The sequence below is a fragment of the Acanthopagrus latus genome, chromosome 8 (genome assembly GCF_904848185.1).
Source record: "Acanthopagrus latus isolate v.2019 chromosome 8, fAcaLat1.1, whole genome shotgun sequence".
Taxonomy (NCBI): Eukaryota; Metazoa; Chordata; class Actinopteri; order Spariformes; family Sparidae; genus Acanthopagrus; species Acanthopagrus latus.
The window spans coordinates 1,833,214-1,852,969 of NC_051046.1; the positions used below are offsets into that span (position 1 = coordinate 1,833,214).

The window sequence follows — 19,756 nt, forward strand, 5'->3', positions numbered from 1 at the left end:
ACCAGATAAATTAAATACCAATACAGATTACCATATTTAATCCTATTAACAATTGTGTATCTGTGTGCAGTCTCAGTTCCATATCACTGTCTTGCTGTATCCAGGTAGAATAAGTCCCGCCCACAGTCTCGCTGACGAATAGAGGTAGTGCGCGCCAAAAGGGGCGGTCCTGTTCCTTTCCCGCATGAAGATAGCACATTTCCCTCCAAAAATTCAAATGTCTATATTAATTACTGAAGGATTGGCACTCTGATCTGAACTGCTCTTCTCTGAGGACAGGAACATGGTGAGTAAACTCTGTACAATCTGCTTTATGTGTCTTGTTACCTGCTTAGTACAGGTTTTTTCATGTCTGTGTGGGAGCTGTACAGATGAGTTATTATTTACAGATCTCAGGTAATAAGCCCAGGTGATGTTCCTTCATATATCCGCAGCTCCACATAGTAACTACCTTCATGTTGTCTCAGCCAAGTGATTTCTACATATGTGCAGGTTAAACGGGAGCCAGCCTCCCTCTGATATTGGTGAGATTTGTTTTTGCCTCAAATGTTTCTGAAATAACTCTGAACAGGAAGCTGAAGACATCTCATTTAACTACTAAGTGTTGAGGTAAATTCGGCTCGAACATAATCATAATTAACCTAATTAAATCCACGATGGAAGTTATGTTTTGTTCGGTGCACCAGATCTCCATTGCGTTTTCGTCCGTTTTTTCTCTGCAGTGTTTATAACACGAATAATGCAGGTAAATTTAAATGTAGGTCACTTTATCAAAACAAGTCGCTACTTTTGGTAAATTCGGCATAAAGTATTTATTTATTTATAACATAACCATCTTACTACAGCGAAATTAATCCATGATGAATGCTATGTTTTATTTGATGCACCAAACCTCCACTCTGAACTGTCCGTTTTATCTCTGCCGTTTTTAATACATGAAGAAAGCACAGTAAATTAAATTCAAGTCACTATCTCAAAACAAGTGTCTATTTTTGGTAATTTCGGCATTAAGTATTTATTTATGTATTGGTTTATTCTTCAGAACAGCATGAAAGCTTGTTAGCTAACATCAGTTTAAGTGAGTGGTTATGGTCGCTGTTAGCTAGCTGACTTGAGATGCACTGCACGGTTTTGGAAACATGTTAGCAGCGGCTCAGCTGCCTTTATTAACTGGTTAAGGACACATGAACCGGGTACTGACACTATGACGATCTTATAAAGATGTCTGATTCATTTCATGGTTGTGTTTTTACAGACACGTTTGCATGTTAGCTAACGTGCGTGTCTGTTGAAGAGTGTTAGCATGACGCCATTATCCTGCTGTGTAATGTTAGCTTGTTAACTGTAGCATCGTTACAACTGAATATCAGAGTACAGCACAGTTAGCTAACAGGCGCCATGTGTTGTGTTAACAGTGTCTCAGTATGTTAGTATGTCAGCATCTAGAAGGTCATTTTGAGCAGCTAAAGTACTTCATAGACACAATATGCAGCCTCATTGTCGCTGCACAGAATGTATTCAGTGTTGTTGTCTCAGTTCTGGTTAAATGTGTCATTTAAATCACTGCACTGACTCCCTGTGTGTCAAAAGAAAGACTTTAATATCCTATAACTTGTCTTTAAAGCACTAAATATTCTCAGGACTGAATACATTTGGTTTACTTGTAGGCAGGATTTGGAGGCTTACTTTAAAAATGTGTTCTGTTACAGGTACTTACAGTTAGTTTTGGATTACCTCAATTACCTCAATTTCAATAAACAGTGTGATTTGTTTGGTGTCACTGAAGACAAAACTGAATTTTAAAAGTCAGGAAACTGAAGCTGTATGAGAAAACGTTTAATTTAAATGAGATTATAGTAGATTTTACAGTGCTGAATGAAGTGAGACTGAAGTGATGTCATGCTCATGGTTACAGACTGCTGTATCATTCTTTATTATAAAATGATAATCCTGTAAGAAACCCCCTTTTTGCTGGCTGTGTCTTTAATCTTATTACATTTTTTCCCGTTACTTAGTCAGAATACACACCCACACACACATACACATATGGATGTAGTCATCATGTTATATTTAAGTACCTCCTCCTCTCTCCAGGTGAACAGCAGGACTTGTCTTCAGCTTCAGGTGGAACAGCTCTGACCTGTATGGTGATCAGACCCGGAGAGGCGAGACACCTGGTCCAACAAGGTCAGTACAATGGAGGTGCAAAAATTGAAGGCAGAAAGTGTGAGATTTGTCAGTTGCTGCTCATTAATACTCTAGGATCAGTAAATGATTCTAGAGGGTAGTCGGGTCTCATTCACAGGTCATTGAATACCGACAGTTTGGGTTGGCAGAAGTCACTACAGTCTCACTGTCGGGACACTAGTCTCTCTCCTACTTTCTCTGTTTGTCTTTTAAAAATCTAATAAAAAAGACACATTTGCAAACAAGCGATTTAGAAGTAACTTAATGGGAAATAAAAGAAGGAAGTAAAAGTAGTATTTTAAATGGGTTTAAAGTGCTATATTGTAGGCAACTGGCCTCAGTTCAACATGTTAAATGGGTTTTGTTTACTGAGAGGAAATATAAACAGTATGTCTGTTTAGAATAGAATTAATAGAAATGATATGATTATATTTGATTTAACATGTATATCTAGACTGTTCAGCCACAACATTAAAACAACTGACATGTGAAGTGAGCATTGATCATCTTGTTACAATCAAATGTTCTGCTGGGAAACTCTGAGTTCTGTAATTTCTGTGGAGCCTCTTTGACAAGCACCACCCACCCAAACACCGTTCAGACCAACTACGCCCCCTCATGGCAACAGTACTTCTTGATGGCAGTGGCCCCCCAGCAGGTGAATGCATATGTAGCACCGCAGAAACTGCCCAGGAATTGTCTGAGGAACCTGACGAAGAACCCAAGGTGTCAAACTGGCCTCCTCATTCTCCAGAACCCAGTCCAGTTGAGCATCCATGGGATGTGCCAGAACCAACTCCCATCCATGTCGGGCCCCCGTGGATGGTTCTTGGCTCAGACTGCATCCAGTGGAAGCTCAGTTGGATTGAGATCTGGGGAATCTGGTGGCCAGGCTGACACCTTGAGCTCTCTCCCACGTTCCTCGGGTCGTTCCTCTCTGTGTTAGAGGAATACATAGTTTAATACATACTAATATGCACAGAAGTGTCAGTCTTGTTGCGACCAACAGAGGGCACCAGAAACATTTTAATGACCTGATTTTGTGAACGTTTTAAAAAGGTGAGTCGATGCTTAAAGTGCAAAAAGTTTATGATCGTGATTTAAAACACATGTGAACAGAAGTTATTCATATAACACATTTTATACATATTTTAAGTTTAAAGGATAGAATTAGTTTTTTATGATAGATCCATCGAGGGAGGAAGAGTGAAGTGCTCGGGTTAAAAATTAAAATGTGACTTTTATACCAAAATATATCATGTAAAATACAAAGAATACAATCAAGTGTAATCAGTTTCCTTCCCAGAGGAGCTGCTGAGAAATGATCTGCAACCACGATTTTAATCTCCTCGTTCTGATGCGTCTGAAATGATTTCCCGTGCGTCTCCCATCAGAAGGGCAGTTTATTGGCGAGGGGTATCCTCTTCTTCAGGGTCAGGGTGGAGTTGACCTGCTCGGCCAACAGCAGTGTGTGCCACTGAGCGACCGGCCGCCGCGGGTTGGACAACATGTCGGCCCAGTGCCTCAGCTGGTTCCCTGAGGCGTCGCAGCCCAGGAAGATCTTTCCCATGGCGTCGTTTCGCGTAATGGCGTCGTGGTCCCAGACGGAGATCACTAGGTTCACCCTCTGTGGACCACCAGAGCTTTTAGTCTGATTTAGGCTCGTTATCATACATAAAATATCATTAAAGGACAAGTTCACTAAACATTTCTGGAGCTTTGTAGCATTTGCCTAAACAACTGAAGGAGCAGCAGACTTGTTTTAAAACCTTTAAAGTTGACAGAGAAAATACATAACATAACTCCAAAGCGCTCATCTGATAAAATCCAAGTCTCCAGATGTTTCAAGAACCCAAATTGATTTAAAAAGATGTTATTTAGATCCTTTTAATTCACTGTAGCTGCAGTTTGGGATCACAGGGCTTCTGGAGACTTTTAACATTTCAAATAAAGTCTCTAGCTACTTCAGTTACGCTGCAATGCTGTTTTACTGTGAAGCTCCAGAAATGTTTTGTGGACTATGAAACTTCACTTGACTTTCCATCAGCATGTAGATGAGAACATAATGACTTAAATTTTCATTTCTGCGTGAATTCATCCTCTAATATTTAGCTTTACTCATTGTGTCACTGAAGCCTTCATTGTTATAAACGTGCAGTATTTAATTTTTGCCACTAGAGGGGACTGTCAATCAAAACCATGACAACAAAAGACTAATGTGATGATACAATGAAGGAGTGAAGGATCATGGGAATACAGTTGTGTCAGTTCGCATTTTTGCGATCTGGATCCCTCATCTGTAAGTCTGAGAGCTTTGTGTGAAATGAAGTGTGTTGTTTCCACAGGCTGAAGATATTTACATGTTTTATTCATCATTAAATGTCCCACAGTTTAATCCTGAAGCTCTTCATGTGTTAAAAACAGTTAGCGGTTGCTAACAAGTGTCTGAATGAGACTACAGAGGCTGTCGGGGACATTAAACGTCCTCACAGCAACATGGAGACTCATCTACTCACTAGTCCGTCTTTACAGGCCACTTTAGTTCCACACTGTTCTAACTCTGACTTTACAACTTGTACACTGATCAGTTTATAGAAAACCTGGATAGTAATTGTGCAGTAAGACTCTTAGTGGTGGAGACGTTTCAGTCATGTGACCGTGATGTCGTCTGTTTGTAGCCTAACATTAGCTTCTTACTGCTACACAGTTAATTTACACTCAGTGGTTAATCTGTGGAGATTATCTTGATTAAGTGAACCTCTAAGAATCATAAACCTCTGGGTTAACAACCTGCACTGCTGATGAAAGTCTATCTGACTCGGGTAGAAACGTTGACAGGCGAGTAAGTTAAAGTTTATTCACATCATATGTCTCATATGCCGTTTACCAGGATGTGATGACACTCACTTGGATTTGATCAAATGACACGTCGAAGGTGAAGGACTCGTTGTAATAAGGGTTCAGCGTCTTCTTTTTAATAGACGTCCTCCTCTTCTTCCACTTCCTCTTGTCCAGAGCCAACTGCACCTTCACATACGGATCTACAGACAGCAAGTGGACGTTAAATTCATGCAGGCAGTCACGTGTAACATCAGATTTCTTTGTGAGCTCCCGTCTCTGTCCGACCTGAACTTCCTCCGATGTCCATGCTCTTCAGGTTTTTGGCCTCCAGGATCACCACGGTCAGTTTGCCGGCAGTGGGAACGTAACGCAGAGAGAAGCAGATCTCACCCAGGTTTTCTTCCTGTGAAGCACAGACAATCCTGACAGAAATCCTTACGACAGATACCACAAAACATCTCCACATGATAAGCAGTCAGACGAGCACAGCGAGCGTCTTTTGAGCCACAAAGAAAAACCTCAAACTTGGCGGGGCCGGCGAGGTCCTGCCACTCCTCGATGACGTGGTTCCAGTCGACGTCGCAGAGCTGCATCCTGAGCTCACCGATGATGTTGTGTTTGGAGAATCTGTTGAAGTCGAACACCTGCATCACCGCTGTCGAGTTCAGCAGGGTGGACTTGGATATCTAGGAACAGATCGCTCAGATTATCAAGAAGAAGAAGAAGAAGAAGCACCTGTTTGTGTTAAAGCATCTGTTCACGTTAATAGAATTCCTTACAGCCGAAGTGCAGCAGCAACAAACGACTTTGTGTTTGACTTCAGAGAGGTCGTCATCATGAAGTATATGTGACAACTGGCACATGTTGATTTCATAGACCTACTTCAAAGTAGCATAACTGCTAACTGCAGCCAACTGTAACAGCACATAACAGCATTTGCTAGTTAGCTGCACAGCTAGCATCCAGCTATCATTCTGGAAACTGTGCAAATGTTTATATTTGTGATGTTTATAGACTGAAGTCAGCACAGTTCAGGAGTTCAGGAGCAGCTCTGACCTGGAAGGTGAACTGTTCGTTGAAGACGGCGTTCAGCGTATTTTTGAACACTTTGGTCTCGCAGGTTTTGGATTTGTCGGGTAGGATGTAGACTTTGACGTACGGGTCGGAGCTTCCTCCAAGGTCCATCGCCTTCAGGCTTTTGGCTTGTTTGATCCCCACGATGAGCTTAAAGACAGAAAACACACATGGACGGACTTTCAGTCATACTGTGAGGCATCATGGGTAATGCAGGTGGTTCTGACGGGGGAGAAGGATGTGTGGAGATAAAAAGACAACATTTGTTTTGAAGGACTCGTGAGCAGAGGTTTACTCACCTCAGACTGAGCGGCTTTGTACTCCAGAGAGTAGAGCAGCTTTCCTCTTTGCTTCTGTTTGGTCGCACCGTAGTCCACATCGGTCACGTTGGGCTGAACCTGTCAGAGACAAACAGGGACTCTAGTCAGAACTGTGAGCAGAATCTGATTCATGACGTTTTTGTCCGTCACTCACCAGAGCTGTGGTGGTTTTTCCATTGACTCCGTTCAGGTTGATGTTCTCGTCTGCTTTCTTCTGCCGCTTCTTCTTCGTCCCTTTGCAGCAGCACTTCTTGCAGATGCACAGACAGAACAGCAGAATCAGCAGAGCTCCGCACGCAAAGATGGTGTAGATCGCCCATCGAGGCACTGAAGGAGACGAGACGGGTGGAGATGAAGAGATCTCTTCACAACAGCATGTAGGAAAAACCAGGAGGTTCTGATATTCTGCCTTGATACGTCTCAACTGTTTTCTGGAGGTATTTGTCTGCAGCTGCATCAATTAAAGGGGATTATCACTGAGATCTACACTGATGCTCACACCTCTGCAGAAATCTCACAAGCCTGTAATGCAAAGTAACCCAGTGAGCACCAACTGAAATATCAACATCGATTTCAAGTTAAAAGCATCTCTTCCTCTCTCTCTTCATGTCTCTTTCTGTGTATATGTATGATTAATAACTGCGATATGAAGATGGTGAAACACAGCAGACTACAGAGCAGCGTCTCTCAGACTGAGACTCAGTTCATCCTCAGCACTCTGCTGTTAAAATAGTTTATTAACATACAGCAACAATAAGGACAAAGAAACAGCCGATCGTCTCTCTGACGGTCTTGTTTGCTGACGTCGGCCACAAAGAGGCATGTGCAGTTAAAAACTCCTTGTAGTACTTTTAAATTCGTATTTCTACATGTTTGTACTCGTGCTTCTGCTGCAGCGTCAGAACTGGTGAGGGTTTTAATCTTCATCATGGTTGAATCGTGCTCAACGTGGTGGATTGGTGGAGGTGAGGCGGCTGTTTGGTGACTTACGGGGGATCTTGTTCAGCAGGTTGTTGAAGAAGCCTGCGACGGCAGCAGCGGCTGGGTCAACAGTGGTGTTAGTGTGGATGGTGGTGGTGGAGATGGTGGTGGTGGTGATGGGTGGAGCCTTTGGAGTTGGAAGAGATGAGTTTGGTGGTGATCGGATTTGAGGCATGGTGGTGAGGAGGAAGAGAAGAGCTCTGGAAGCAGGAGAAGCAGAAGATCCCAACACAGCGATGCGTCACACAACCATGAACATGATTCAAACTGAAATATGAGTCTTAGCTGCAGGTGATTAGTCTTCACTTCTGTACGGTGGCCCTGAGGGTCAAAACACAACAACATTGCCAAAAAACACCAACGTAACGTTGTTTTGAACCTCATGGCCACCATAGTTTTATATATAACACAATATGAGAATGTCAGAAGGAGAGGAAGAGGAAGAAACAATAGAAAATGGCACCGTGAAGCCCGTGTCGCTCTGTGTTGACAGCAGTCAGATCTGTGGAGCTGGATGTTTCCTGACAACAGTGACGTGTGAACTCAAACACTCTGCTGACATGCCTGAGTGGAGACTCCTGCAGGCCTCCACCATGAACAAACAGCAGCAGTCTGATTCACACTCTGATAACAACACTGTCCCTGCGTGAGTCGACAGGCCTGACTCTAACCCCGAGTCTAAAACCGGGAGAGACGGTCCCTATCATTGGAGGGGGGGGACGCTCGCTCGTCACCCTCACCGGCTACTAAGCAGCTAACATTGAAAATGAGTATAGTGGCGCTCAGCTAGCAGTATCTCCGCTGTCTGGGGAGAACCCTGCAAAAGCGTCAACACAGCTGAACACACCAAACAGATTTGTTCCCGGAGTCGTCCGAGTCTCCCCAAATGTTTCAGACGTCTAACATTTGGGCCAGTGTGTTCCTGCGTTTAAAGACGTGTGAACGGGACAAGATGTCACTCCAAATACTGCATGTTGTTGCAGGAAGTCGATTCTCCTGACTGGACGACCACAACAGTCTCCGAGTCGTCACTGTTCTCAGACGTTTTCCTCCAACTCAACTACACCTCAAGTCTCAATTCAGAAAGATGTCGTATGACCATGTTTAAAAGAGATACCTGACAGAAAGCTGGGGGGGCTCACAAAAGAAAGATTTAGATGAAGAAGAAGAAGCAGAAGGAGGAGGAAAAGAAGAAGCAGAGGAGGAAGATGGAGCTTCAAGATGACAACAAAGGAGAAGAAGTCACTTTGAGAGGAAGAAGAAGAAAAGAAGAACAAGATGAAGATAAAGATGAAGAAGAGGAAGAAGAAGAAGCTTGTGGTTGTTAAAACTGTTGTTGTGAAGATATTCAGACTCCCAAAACTCTCTGGATGAAAGAACAAGCTCATCTGTCTCCAGAGTTTGACTTCTGTTTCTGAATCAAAACCACCAGGAAGAAATGTATGACCACTTCCTTCATTGTCCTGCATCTAACATGTGAAGAAGTGTGCAGATCTTTCAACAGATTGGATCAAGAGTCAGATGCTGAGACAAAAAGCTTCAGTCTACGTCGAGTATCTTCACTACAGAAATCACAACGCTCAGTTGTCCTGCTGATACACGTCTCATCAGTAAAAGCTGTAAGAAAGTTATTTACTCACTAATGATGAGTTTTATAGAAATATCGACATCCCTACTGGCTCCACGCAGATCGTCTCTGATCCGTCCAGCTCAGAATAAGAGGAGTGGTGTTGGAGAAGGAGTGAGGAGGAAGGAGGTGACGTCCTGCGGAGAGTTTTCGTTAGAAACAACCCTCAGAGTGTTTGGGGAGAGGAAGCGTCTCCCTCCCTCCGTCTCCATCCACCCTGTTTTCACTGTAATCAGCAGGAAAACATCAGCCACAACAGTCCATCAGATTCAGGTTCCAGTCCGGCCAAGAAAATTAACTTCCTGCTCTGAAGCTGAACAACTGGACTTAAAGATGCAGATGTAAACACAGTGCAGCCGCGAGGTCGTGAGAGCTGATTATTACATCGCTGCAGTTTCACTTAGGTTTTCTTTTTATTGTAAATATTGACTGATGTTGTTTTTACACACAGCACCTCTTCAAAAAGGAAAGAAACTACTACATCCTCTCCTCAGATCAGCTGCTCCACCTTGTTGGGCAGAAGAAGAAGATGAAGAAAAAAAGAAGAAGAGGAAACCTGTAGCAAGATGGCCGCCAAGCGAGAGACCGCTGTCTGAGACTTCAACCAGGTCATATTAGCGGCCGTCAGTGTGGCAACAGTAACATATTTATGAAGAGTCTCACTGCAACTATGAGGAAGTGCACCAAAAATTCAAAAAATAAAGAAATAAATACAAATAAATAGATCAGTCACCGAGTCAATCAGTCAATCAATCAATCAGTCAATCAATCACATAAAGTGATCGTGGAACAGGAAATGGAGAAATAAAAGAGTCAATAACAACCGGAAAAGTAAGTTTTCTGGAGAATATGAGAAAAGAAAGGAAGGGAGGAAAAATGTGAAGATGAAAAGAGAAATGAACGGACGGACAGACGAGTGAAAGTGTGTGTTGAGTTTTTGGAGATTGTTGAACAAATGAAACAAACGTTGACGCGGCTGCAGCTCAAACAACCAGAACCAGTTTGACACAAGAACAAACTGGAACCAGCTGAGCGTCTGTTACCGAGACGCTGTGACAGAACAGAGGAAACAACAGTACCTGAGTGTGACGACGAAGCTTTCTGTCCTCGAGGTTTCTCTTCTTTTACTTTAATCTCATTTCTTCTCCTTTTGTTCAGTCGGCTGTTGAATCTGGTTCTCCGTCCTGATAAACTTCAGTCGGCCATCTTCAGCTCTTAAAGTGAGTCAATGTCGACCTGCAGCAGCCACCACACCTGCTGAACACACACACACACACACACACACACACACTCACTCACCTACGTAGTCAGTGATCAAACAGAGGTGGAGTCGCTGCTGCTCAACTTCAACTTATTCAAATATTTCTTCAAACAGAACAGCAAGTGTAACGAGGCTCACTCAGTGTGCTGCCTGCTTTAATTCATAAAAACCTGGAGTTATGTATTTATATTCAGCTCTCGTGTCGGATTTTCCTGAAAACAATCATGTTGTTACTCCTGTTTTATATTCACGAGACCTTTAACAAAATTCCTACAGCTATGATTTCACAATTTCAGTCATTTCTGACATCAACGATTCAGCCACACTTAGAAAAACATCCACTTCCTCCAGGCCGTCTTGTGACAGTTTGGCTTCTGCTCAGTGATCTCATGATGATGGAATACGTTGTAATTGTGCTTTTAAAATAATTCTGGTTATTTTCAGTCAGGTGGGATTATCTCAGCTGCTAAATGCTGGCAGTCCACAGATGTCTGAAATATACAGCGCTCTGTTTTTATCCTCCCGTTTTATGAGTGACTGAATCCTGAGAATCGATTTAGTTCACACGGCTGACAGTGATGACATAAAACAATTTATTCCCAGCTCATTATAGAGTTACTGAGCGAGTGTTAGAAGCATCATTAACAGGTAGAAACACTTTAAACAGGTAATATGATGTTTTTTGTGGTGTTTATTCTGTTATGAAGCATTTTTGTGCATGTTACAGTTTTGCAGAGTCCCACTGAAAACACTGCTGCTCTGCCTGAAACGTCTGGAGTCGAGCCTTTATTCCGTAACGTATGAACCTGTAGATTAGCATAACATGACCTGTGTAATCATGCATACTGAGGCCTTAAAGGAACAGTTCACCCAAAAATAGAGTCATCATCTCCTCCCTCAGTGCTGATGGAAAGTCCGGAACTTCACAGGAAACCAGTGTTGCAGCATTTTCAATGCGCGGTCAAGCTCAAGACTTCAGACAGGATGCGCACTAATGTGTTGAGCTTGCTGCTGAAAAATAACTTGAGATCTAATTTGAGATCTCTGGGGTTTGTAGCCACTTGACTCCAGGCGAGCCGTGTGTGACGTTTTATTTCTTTTGGCTGTTCATTGATCACTGCGACACTTTCTTTGCCCTGAAGCTCCAGAGATGTTTTGTGGAAGCCGAGCATTTTCATTTTGGGGTGAACTTCTCCTTTAACTTTTACGTTGTTGTGAGTCTCTCTGGTTGTGAGCTGATGTAAAAGTACACACTCAAGTCTCATTTAACTGATACTGCATTTATTGGTTTAAATGGTGTGATAAGCAAGAGCAGGCCGGAGCCAATCACAGTGCAGCAGTCAGAGCAGGAAGCGGTTTCCCAGCAACAGTCAACAGCTCGTCTGCAGAACTGAGTCTGTGTTTAATTTAAAGGATGAATCGACTCTGAAGTGTAACAGAGACCAGCTGATCGAAACACAACTCGATGGTGCTGCTAGAGGTCTGAACAATTAAAGATGTCAGAGAGGGTTTAATAAATAAGTTAAAGGTCATAATTTCCACACAAAGGAAACCGTAAAAAATCAAACAAACTTGGAGTTGGTGTGTGCAGGCCCAGTTTTTATATTTTGTTTGCATCCTCAATTGATCACCTCTGTCACAGATCACAAAAGATTGGAAACTTTGATTTCAGGCTTTCAATCTTAACAAGTTTCTTCAGGAGCTTTAAGCCACATTTCAGCAAAAGATGTTGCCGAGTTGTCAAGATAACAAAACAATTACTTATAAAGACTGAAACTTGATTTAAAGCTCCTGGAAGCTTCAGCACCATGAAAACTTTCCACAGACAAACAACGTTTTTTCTGAACTGCAACACTTGATGAATCGCTCTTAGAGCCACAAATGATGCAAATCAAAAGGTTTGAGTTACTAAATTAGGATGAATCCAACCTAAATATTCCGATAATTCCGTTGATTTAACCTTTAAAACCGTGAATCTACTTCCTGCTCTGGTTACACTTCATATTTGTTGTGTTGAATTTTTCCCGCTGTAAAAAACAGAAACAAAAACACTCCCCGCTTCCTTTACAAGAGAAAACGCAGCCACCGAGGAAAAAAAATAATATTTATATCTCTAGATCCTGTGAGCGAGTGAATAAAAATGCTCCTCTGGGATCTTTTTTTATTTTAACTATGTGTTTGTAAAGCAAGAAGACTGATCTGCAGTCAGCGTTTATTCACCGCCCAGACTCCCCTTTATCATTTTATTGAGAACATTTAAATAACATTAGAACTAAATGTGGTACAGGTTTGATGTACACAGAGGGTGTCGGTGGGTTGGATGAAGGGTTTGTGACGCGAACACACACAGCTTCCTGTTTCTCCTCTGTTATGTACACTGAAGGTGCGACAGCGGCCGGTAGATCAGAAGTTGATGGCTTTGCCGAAGGAGGCGGCCAGGTTTGCTTCTCTGAAGGCCTCCGACACCGTCTGGAGGAGGAGGAGGAGGAGGAGGAGAGAGGGATGAGAGGATGAAGCAACATAAGAGTTTTCAGTTCAGTGGGTTTTAAAGTCTATTTCAGTTTTTTGTAGCTTTCTGTTGTTTTTGAGATCTTATGGTGTGTAACTTTAATGCTTAATAGATATTCAGCTGCACTCGTGTGGTTTGGATATACACAAGTGTGTGTTATTGTGTGTGTGTGCTGCAGGACGTACAGGGTGGGCGTGGCAGACTCTGGCGATGTCTTCACAGGAAGCACCGTACTCCATGGCCAAAGCAGCTTCATTGATCATCTCTCCTGCCCCCTGCAGGGAAAACGCCAAAACAACTTTTAACCTAATCATCTAAAATTCTCTGTCAAGGGACAAATTTTGTTTTTAGCCTCAGTTAAAGCTCTAAGAGATGTTTGTAGGTCAGTCCAACAGCCTCATCCAGAATAATCTCACAAACTAAAACTCAAAAAGGAGAGCTTGAGTTAGCACGCTAACATGCTACAAGTTTCAACCAAGGATGTTACATCTGGACACTAGATGAGTGGCGTTTTGAAGCCCAGGATGAAAATACCCGGATCGTCTCGGGTTAAAATTAGGTCAGTTACTCGTGGTGTGTTGTGTTGTGATGAAGCACTTACAGTTCCGACGATGTGAGCTCCCAGCATCCTGTCTGTCTCCTTGTGGCTGAGGATCTTCACCATGCCGTCGGTGTCGTTGTTGGTTTTGGCGCGGCTGTTGGCTGCGAAGGGGAACTTGCCGACTCTGTATGGGATGCCCTGAGGACGAGAGGAGAGTCCAAAATCACACTTTCATTGAACTGTGCAGGCAGCTGTTTCGCTCCTTGACAATAAGTTTAGTATTTAGATTAATAACCATCCTCCATCTCTTCACCGTCACTCCCCGACTCTCACCTCCTCTTTGAGCTGCTCCTCTGACTTGCCCACCCAGGCCACCTCCGGGTGTGTGTAGATGACGGAGGGAACGCAGTTGTAGTCGATGTGCACGGCGCCGCCGGCCATGCCCTCCACACAGATGATGCCCTCGTCTTCAGCCTTGTGGGCCAACATCGGCCCAGCGACCACGTCACCGATTGCGTAGATACTGAGAGGAGAAAGAAAAGAAATCATAAACACCATTTAGATGTAATGACACCTTCCACGTATAGACAGTGTCTCAGTTTTTATCTCTTTGGTGGAAATGGCATCATGTAGCCCGACGGGGGTACCTGGGTACTTTGGTCTGGAAGCGGTTGTTGACGGGGATGCGGCCCCTGTTGTCCAGCTCGATGCCGACAGAATCCAGACCCAGGTTCTGTGTGAAAGGCCGTCTGCCGATACAGACCAGCAGCACGTCGCATGTCAGAGTCTCGTTCTTCCCGCCGGCTGCCGCCTCCACTCTGAAACACACCATCACCCAGAATTAATGACTTAAACTGGTATTTGAATTGGAGCCCTCCAGACGGGACGTGAAGAGTCGGGAGCGATTAACTTACGCCACATCGATCTTGCCGTCGGGCCTCTTGATGGCTCCCATCACTTTGGTGCCGAGCTTGAACTTGAGGCCCTGCTTCTGCAGGATGCGCTGGAAGTTCTTGGCCATCTCCATGTCGATGCCGAGGCCACCAACGTGGCCCAGGAATTCCACCGCTGTGACTTTAGAGCCCAATCTCTGCCACACCGACCCCTGCAGGACGGGAGGACGAACATGTGTGAATTATGTGCTGATAATGGAGTATTCACTGTGAGTGTGAGCTGGTGTTGTAGCACTGTGCCGACTATACAAGAGATGTACGTCACTGTAACAAAACATAGCTGGTATATTTTGACAGATTTTGATTTGATTGATATTAGTGGGAAAGATCATTTTTAAATTAAAAAAAAACAAACATTAAAATCACAATGATGTGACATTTGTGGTCCTGAGAAATCTGCTCTCTTACATCAGGAGATGCAGCACAGGGTCATGTTACTGTTTCATTAATACTTCCATTAATAATGAATGTACCAATATATGAGTTCTATAAAATACGGCCCATGTTTAAGACTGACTGTCAGTCGGATCTAACAACACTGAATCAGACTGAGCAGATTCTGACCAGCTCGACTCCGATGACTCCGGCTCCGATCACAATCATCTCCCCTGGTACTTTCTTCAGGGACAGAGCTCCTGTTGAAGACACGATGGACTCCTCGTCAATCTGAACCACAAACAAAGAGAAGACATTTAAAGATTTTTTTATTTATTTTTTTTAAACACAAAGTCTTTTGAGGTCCTTTTGATGATATTTAAAACTATAAATTCATGTTGATTTTAACTTCAGATGCAATTTAGTTTGCACACTTACAAATTGAATTTATCATGTGGTATTAGTTTAGCAATGGACACTGCCAGAAATCAAGCTCGCTTAGTTGAACAAATCAATATTTTCATCTTGAGCCAGGGGTAAAATAACGATGAGTAAAACAAGAGGTCGTAGTGACTAATCGACAGAGTTTAAACATTTGACCTTCAGCTCTACGCAGCGTTAATATCGTTCAGCTTCATGGTTTGGCTTCACAGCCTTATGTTTTAATACTTTTGGTGCAGCAGTGTCACAAACCCATGTGTAAAATGTTTCAAAAAACATTCAAAAAAGGCCTTGAATTCCGTACCGGGATCCCGGGGAAGGGTGTGACCTCGGAGCCTGTGGCGATGAGGATGTTCTTGGTGTTGATGACCTGCTCGCTGCCGTCCGCTGTCGTCGCCGTCACCTGGTTCTTCCCGGTCACCCTCCCAAAACCATTGACGTGAGTCACCTGAAGAGAACAATGTCACACAGTGAGCGCCGTTATCATTCATTCAGGTTCTTGTTCGTAAGACGTGATGTGAACAATGATTTAAAAACAGAGAGGAAGAGGCCGGACTTTGTTCTGTTTGAATAGATGTGCGATTCCTCCGGTCAGCGCTTTGACCGCCCCGCTCTTCTGAGCCATCATCTTCTCCAGGTTCAACGTGAGGCCTGAAACTGATGGAGAGAGACGCCACTCATCACTCTATCATCACATATTAAACAGGAACAGATTCTAAAAGTGAAGCCGGTAAGAAGTTTGGCATTTCTCGTCAAACTCTGCAATCTTTTTGTTGAACATTACTTAATTTTGTCCAAACTTAACCAGCAAAAAGACGCCAAGATAAAGTCAAGCTGTTGTTGGAAAATACACCTCATCTCTTTTTAAAAAGCAGATTCAGGGACAGTAAATGACATTTGTCAGGGAAACAAATGAGCTGTTGTCCTTTACTGATCCAGATGTGACAGTGGACACACTGGCATAGTTCAACCGGAAACTAGTTCATTATTTTAGATAATATATTAAACAGACATCCTCTTATTTCATCCTCTTAAAAAGTAAAGGAGGGGAGTTGCTGCTATTCTTTGTCATTTTATGTTGAACTGAATGTCTTTGGGTTTCAGACTGAATGTGTCAACTTTTACTATTTTCCAGCATTTTATACAGATTGGACTGAGCTGCAGATATGAAAAAACTGAACGTAAAACCCCCGTCAGGGCCTGAAGAAATCCAGTGAAGTCTCTTACTCTCGATGCCTCTGCTTTCAAAGTCCTTGCCGTGAGCCATGTGGTACAGGTAGGAGTTGTTCAGCAGAGCCTGCACACACAAAGTAACAATTAAATGAACATTTACAGTCATTTTTAATCGTGTTTCATTCTTCAGTCCATTCATGTTGATAGTTTTTATTTCGCCTGGCTTGGAAATTGACCAATTGAAGTAATCTTTCAATATGCAGCACAATGACTTGTAGCTCATCACACTGAAGTTAAAGGCTGATAGATGGGAGGTACAACAGGTACAGAGAAATGCTGATATCTGAACAGGTTGATGATGACTGTGAGGTGCTTCACATCACACAGATAATCACGGTGTGATGGTTCACTTTCAGAAGGGAAGACAACCGGCTGATTACCTTGGAGGGGATGCAGCCGACGTTCAGACAGGTTCCACCCAGCGTGGCATTCTTCTCAACACACACCGTCTGTCGAGGGAAACAAACACATTGGAAAGAATTTTATGTACCTGAAGGAAAGGAACATCTCCAAACAGCTAGGAAATATTAAATCAATACGGCCTGGAAGCAGCTTACCTTGAAGCCGAGCTGTGCAGCTTTGATGGCAGCGACGTAGCCGCCCGGACCGGAGCCGACCACTGTGACGTCTGCATCGACTACAGAGAGACAAAAGCGGCTTTAATTAAGATGTCATGACAGCAGCTCAGGACACTGAATGATGATGAGTAAGTGGCGTCTCGAGGTTAAATTTCACCCTCTGATGTCCGTCCATCTCTAAACTGCCAGCAGATACTAATATTGATTATCAGGCCTTAACTGCATGTGTATATTGTTGGCAAATGTCAAGTTTGACAACAATATTTAAAGTTTTTAAAAGTTTCTTCACCTTAACTTATATTTAACACATATTAGTTTTAACTCCACTATATTAATTTGATAATTATCTAATTTACGATTATCAACAATTATTTTAAGTTAAACTTAAATATGTTAAAAGTTTAAAACGGTGTGGCAGGTGATGTCAGGTGTTACAACAGACAATGTGTGATTTTACCATTAAAGCTGGTGAACAGTATTCAGTTTGCAATAAGTTTTATTATTCTACATGAGTTAAGCTTCTTATTTAGACTCCAAATACACTTAAATTACAGCAGGATGGTATGTAATGATTAAATAAGTTATTATCTCATGCAAATGTTATTTTATAACATTTGCATGAGATGACAAAAAGATCAGAGTTTTGTTTAACATTAATTGTAACTGGCACAAGTTCTCTTGCATCCGTCGTTTGTGCCATCTGAACTAATGATTAGTTCTTACATGAGGTACAATGTCTGCTTCACATGGAAAATAGACTGAAGTTCACAAGGGAGCCTGTAATTAATGAGGACGGACGATAAGATTTACAGTTCACTCACTTGCTGCTTTGTCAGCGTAAGTTCTGACGGACAGAGCTGCAGCTCCATGCAGCTTGCAGGGAAGGTGGTGGCTCCGCTGTGAGGGAAAGCAAACGCAGTCAGACAAGAACCGAACCGGGCTGTCAAAAAAAATACCCTGACTTTACTCCAGGGTAGAAAAACAAATCAGTCAGACATTAAAACCATTTCACAACTGTTTCCCGACTGTCTGGCACACATTTGAATGATTTCAGAGACTTGCAATGAAACCGTTTCCACTTCAAATAAACACATTTTTGTTATTGGATATTTTACACAGCAAAGGTAAACATTTTAAGTGTTTCCGGGGGAACTCTCAGCTCAACAATAGTCTGCTTCTTCTTAGCTTTGTGGAATTCCTTGAAAATAATTTCCTTTTTCCTTCCTTGTTTAGCTGCTTCAGTGAAGCAACAACGATTAAAGAACAAGATTCCAGGTTTAAATGTGAGTATTTCCTCTTTTCTTTACTCCTCTGCGACTCTTGAATTAATGTCTTAGAGGTTGTGGGCAAAACAAGACATATGAGCTGAGGGAAACACCAGTTTCTGACATTCTGTGATTCACAGAACTAATCTGTTGATGGAGAAAATAATCAACAGATTGATCAACAATAAATAATAACCAGTCAGGAAAGTGGAGGCTTAAATTAGTATTTTTCATGTTGCTTATCTAAGATTTAAACCAAATACATTTCTTTAAGAGAGTGGCGCAGCCCTTACAGCAGGATTGGGGTTCAATGTCTTGCTCAAGGGCACTGGGCAAAGATGTTAAGGATTGTAAATGAAGTACAGCTCTCAAAGTTAGTCAGGGATGTGGGTGCATGTACGCATGTGCAATAACAGTCCAATTAAATGCGTCACGTTATTTTGGGGGGCCAAAAACATTCACAAAACATAAAGATAATGATCAAAATGTGTCACAGAATAAACAATCATGTGACACACTGAGCAGTGCAACTGTTAGCTGTCATCTCAGGACACATCCATCAGTACACCTGAGCCTCTTTAGCTTTTCTAGCAAAACAAGCTGCTTGTTTTCAAACCGGCAGCTGACAAATCATGCGACCCATAAACGGTAATATGAGGTTACAACACAACTTCTCTTTATATAAGACTAATTAGGGATACACTGTTATTTATGAGACATAAAGTTGTAAGTCGATCTGCCTCTGACATAAGCGAACTGCACCGGTAAGAGTTAGGTAACCACTGCTAACTGATTTAGCATGCTAGCATAGCTTTGAGAAAGAGAGCTGTCAAATCTAACGTCACTTAACTAACATATTTTAGGTCAAGTGTTATTAAACCCCTTTAACCTTGGCATAGAAACATCCTGTCACGTTATTCCAAAACGCCTCTGATATGTAACCAGCTCACATTACGTATTTCCATGATGTATTCCCTGAAAACATTGTGAAACGTTCAACAAATAAAGTCCTTTTTTTCTAACTACAAGCTTCAATGTTATTTTTTTCTGAGGCCGGATTAAAAAGGGGGGGTCGTATACAACACGAGGACATATCATATACATATTACACGTGATATTTGTCGCCAATACGCCCAATATATGTTAATTGACGGTTTTTCCAGTGGAGTCTGGCGGAGACCGATCTCCATACGCTTTCACCGGACCAGAGCTGTTAGCTGACCCGCTAGCCGGGCCCGGGCCTCCTGCGGGAAAATGCCAGTAACCACGGGGCCAGTAGCGGGTGAGACCACTAAAGACGGTTCCGGGCAACACATTGTGGTTATCAGGTTAATAAAATCCGCTCTTACCGTGGCCAGAGAGCGGTATAACTGAGTCCAGCTCTGCATTTTGTCTGTGTCCCCTCACAAGCTCTGTAACCTACAGCAGGCCGACCAGCCAAGGACTCCTGACATTGCGCACGCGCAGTACCAGTGCATGCGAAACGGACGTCGCCATTATATGACGTCAGTGAGCCAGTCTGTAGGTTTGGCTTTGCAAGCTGTCAGTTAGATAGATAGATAGATAGTTA

The 19,756-nt window shown here is 42.7% G+C and overlaps 2 protein-coding genes and 1 long non-coding RNA gene across 6 annotated transcripts; 1 reads left to right on the plus strand and 2 right to left on the minus strand.

The window, feature by feature from the left end:
- Positions 1–157: 157 nt before the first annotated feature.
- Positions 158–16,382, plus strand: LOC119025104. Of its 2 annotated transcripts, XR_005076695.1 has the most exons (4): positions 158–286; positions 2,095–2,187; positions 10,189–10,250; positions 16,246–16,382. It is a non-coding gene; the product is annotated as an uncharacterized LOC119025104 (long non-coding RNA). The 2 variants fall into 2 exon arrangements; XR_005076694.1 differs by lacking the exon at positions 10,189–10,250 and having other exon boundaries at positions 16,246–16,381.
- On the minus strand, positions 2,266–10,303 carry syt8 (synaptotagmin VIII). 3 transcript variants are annotated; one of them, XM_037108456.1, is made up of 9 exons: positions 9,044–10,073; positions 7,413–7,603; positions 6,577–6,749; positions 6,402–6,500; positions 6,085–6,252; positions 5,547–5,714; positions 5,314–5,431; positions 5,095–5,228; positions 2,266–3,814 (listed from the first exon to the last, which is right to left on the minus strand). In XM_037108456.1, exons 2-9 carry the CDS (start codon positions 7,576–7,578, stop codon positions 3,578–3,580), a joined length of 1,263 nt encoding a protein of 420 aa, XP_036964351.1. In that variant the 5' UTR covers positions 7,579–7,603; positions 9,044–10,073; the 3' UTR covers positions 2,266–3,577. The 3 variants fall into 3 exon arrangements, with proteins under 3 accessions (XP_036964351.1, XP_036964353.1, XP_036964350.1); XM_037108455.1 differs by lacking the exon at positions 9,044–10,073 and adding an exon at positions 10,110–10,303 and having other exon boundaries at positions 3,268–3,814; XM_037108458.1 differs by lacking the exon at positions 7,413–7,603 and having other exon boundaries at positions 9,044–10,072.
- dldh (dihydrolipoamide dehydrogenase) lies at positions 11,876–19,692 on the minus strand. Its single transcript, XM_037108447.1, has 14 exons — positions 19,536–19,692; positions 17,743–17,818; positions 16,901–16,980; positions 16,724–16,792; positions 16,338–16,407; positions 15,667–15,767; positions 15,415–15,558; positions 14,859–14,960; positions 14,256–14,446; positions 13,989–14,159; positions 13,675–13,864; positions 13,402–13,539; positions 12,986–13,075; positions 11,876–12,760 (listed from the first exon to the last, which is right to left on the minus strand). The coding sequence occupies exons 1-14, from the start codon at positions 19,572–19,574 to the stop codon at positions 12,695–12,697; spliced, it is 1,527 nt and encodes a 508-aa protein (XP_036964342.1). The 5' UTR covers positions 19,575–19,692; the 3' UTR covers positions 11,876–12,694.
- Positions 19,693–19,756: the final 64 nt, after the last annotated feature.

What these genes read in the sequence shown, in the direction of transcription:
- syt8 (XM_037108456.1), bottom strand. Translation starts at nt 7,578, where the DNA reads ATGCCTCAAATCCGATCACCACCAAACTCATCTCTTCCAACTCCAAAG. An exon ending in GAAAAACCACCACAGCTCTG is followed by an intron (nt 6,501 to 6,576) that starts GTGAGTGACGGA and finishes TGTCTCTGACAG; the next exon opens with GTTCAGCCCAACGTGACCGA. An exon ending in ACGAACAGTTCACCTTCCAG is followed by an intron (nt 5,715 to 6,084) that starts GTCAGAGCTGCT and finishes ATCTGTTCCTAG; the next exon opens with ATATCCAAGTCCACCCTGCT.
- dldh (XM_037108447.1), bottom strand. Translation starts at nt 19,574, where the DNA reads ATGCAGAGCTGGACTCAGTTATACCGCTCTCTGGCCACG. An exon ending in TATACCGCTCTCTGGCCACG is followed by an intron (nt 17,819 to 19,535) that starts GTAAGAGCGGAT and finishes TTTCCCTCACAG; the next exon opens with CGGAGCCACCACCTTCCCTG. An exon ending in GAGTCTGCCACGCCCACCCT is followed by an intron (nt 12,761 to 12,985) that starts GTACGTCCTGCA and finishes CTCCTCCTCCAG; the next exon opens with ACGGTGTCGGAGGCCTTCAG.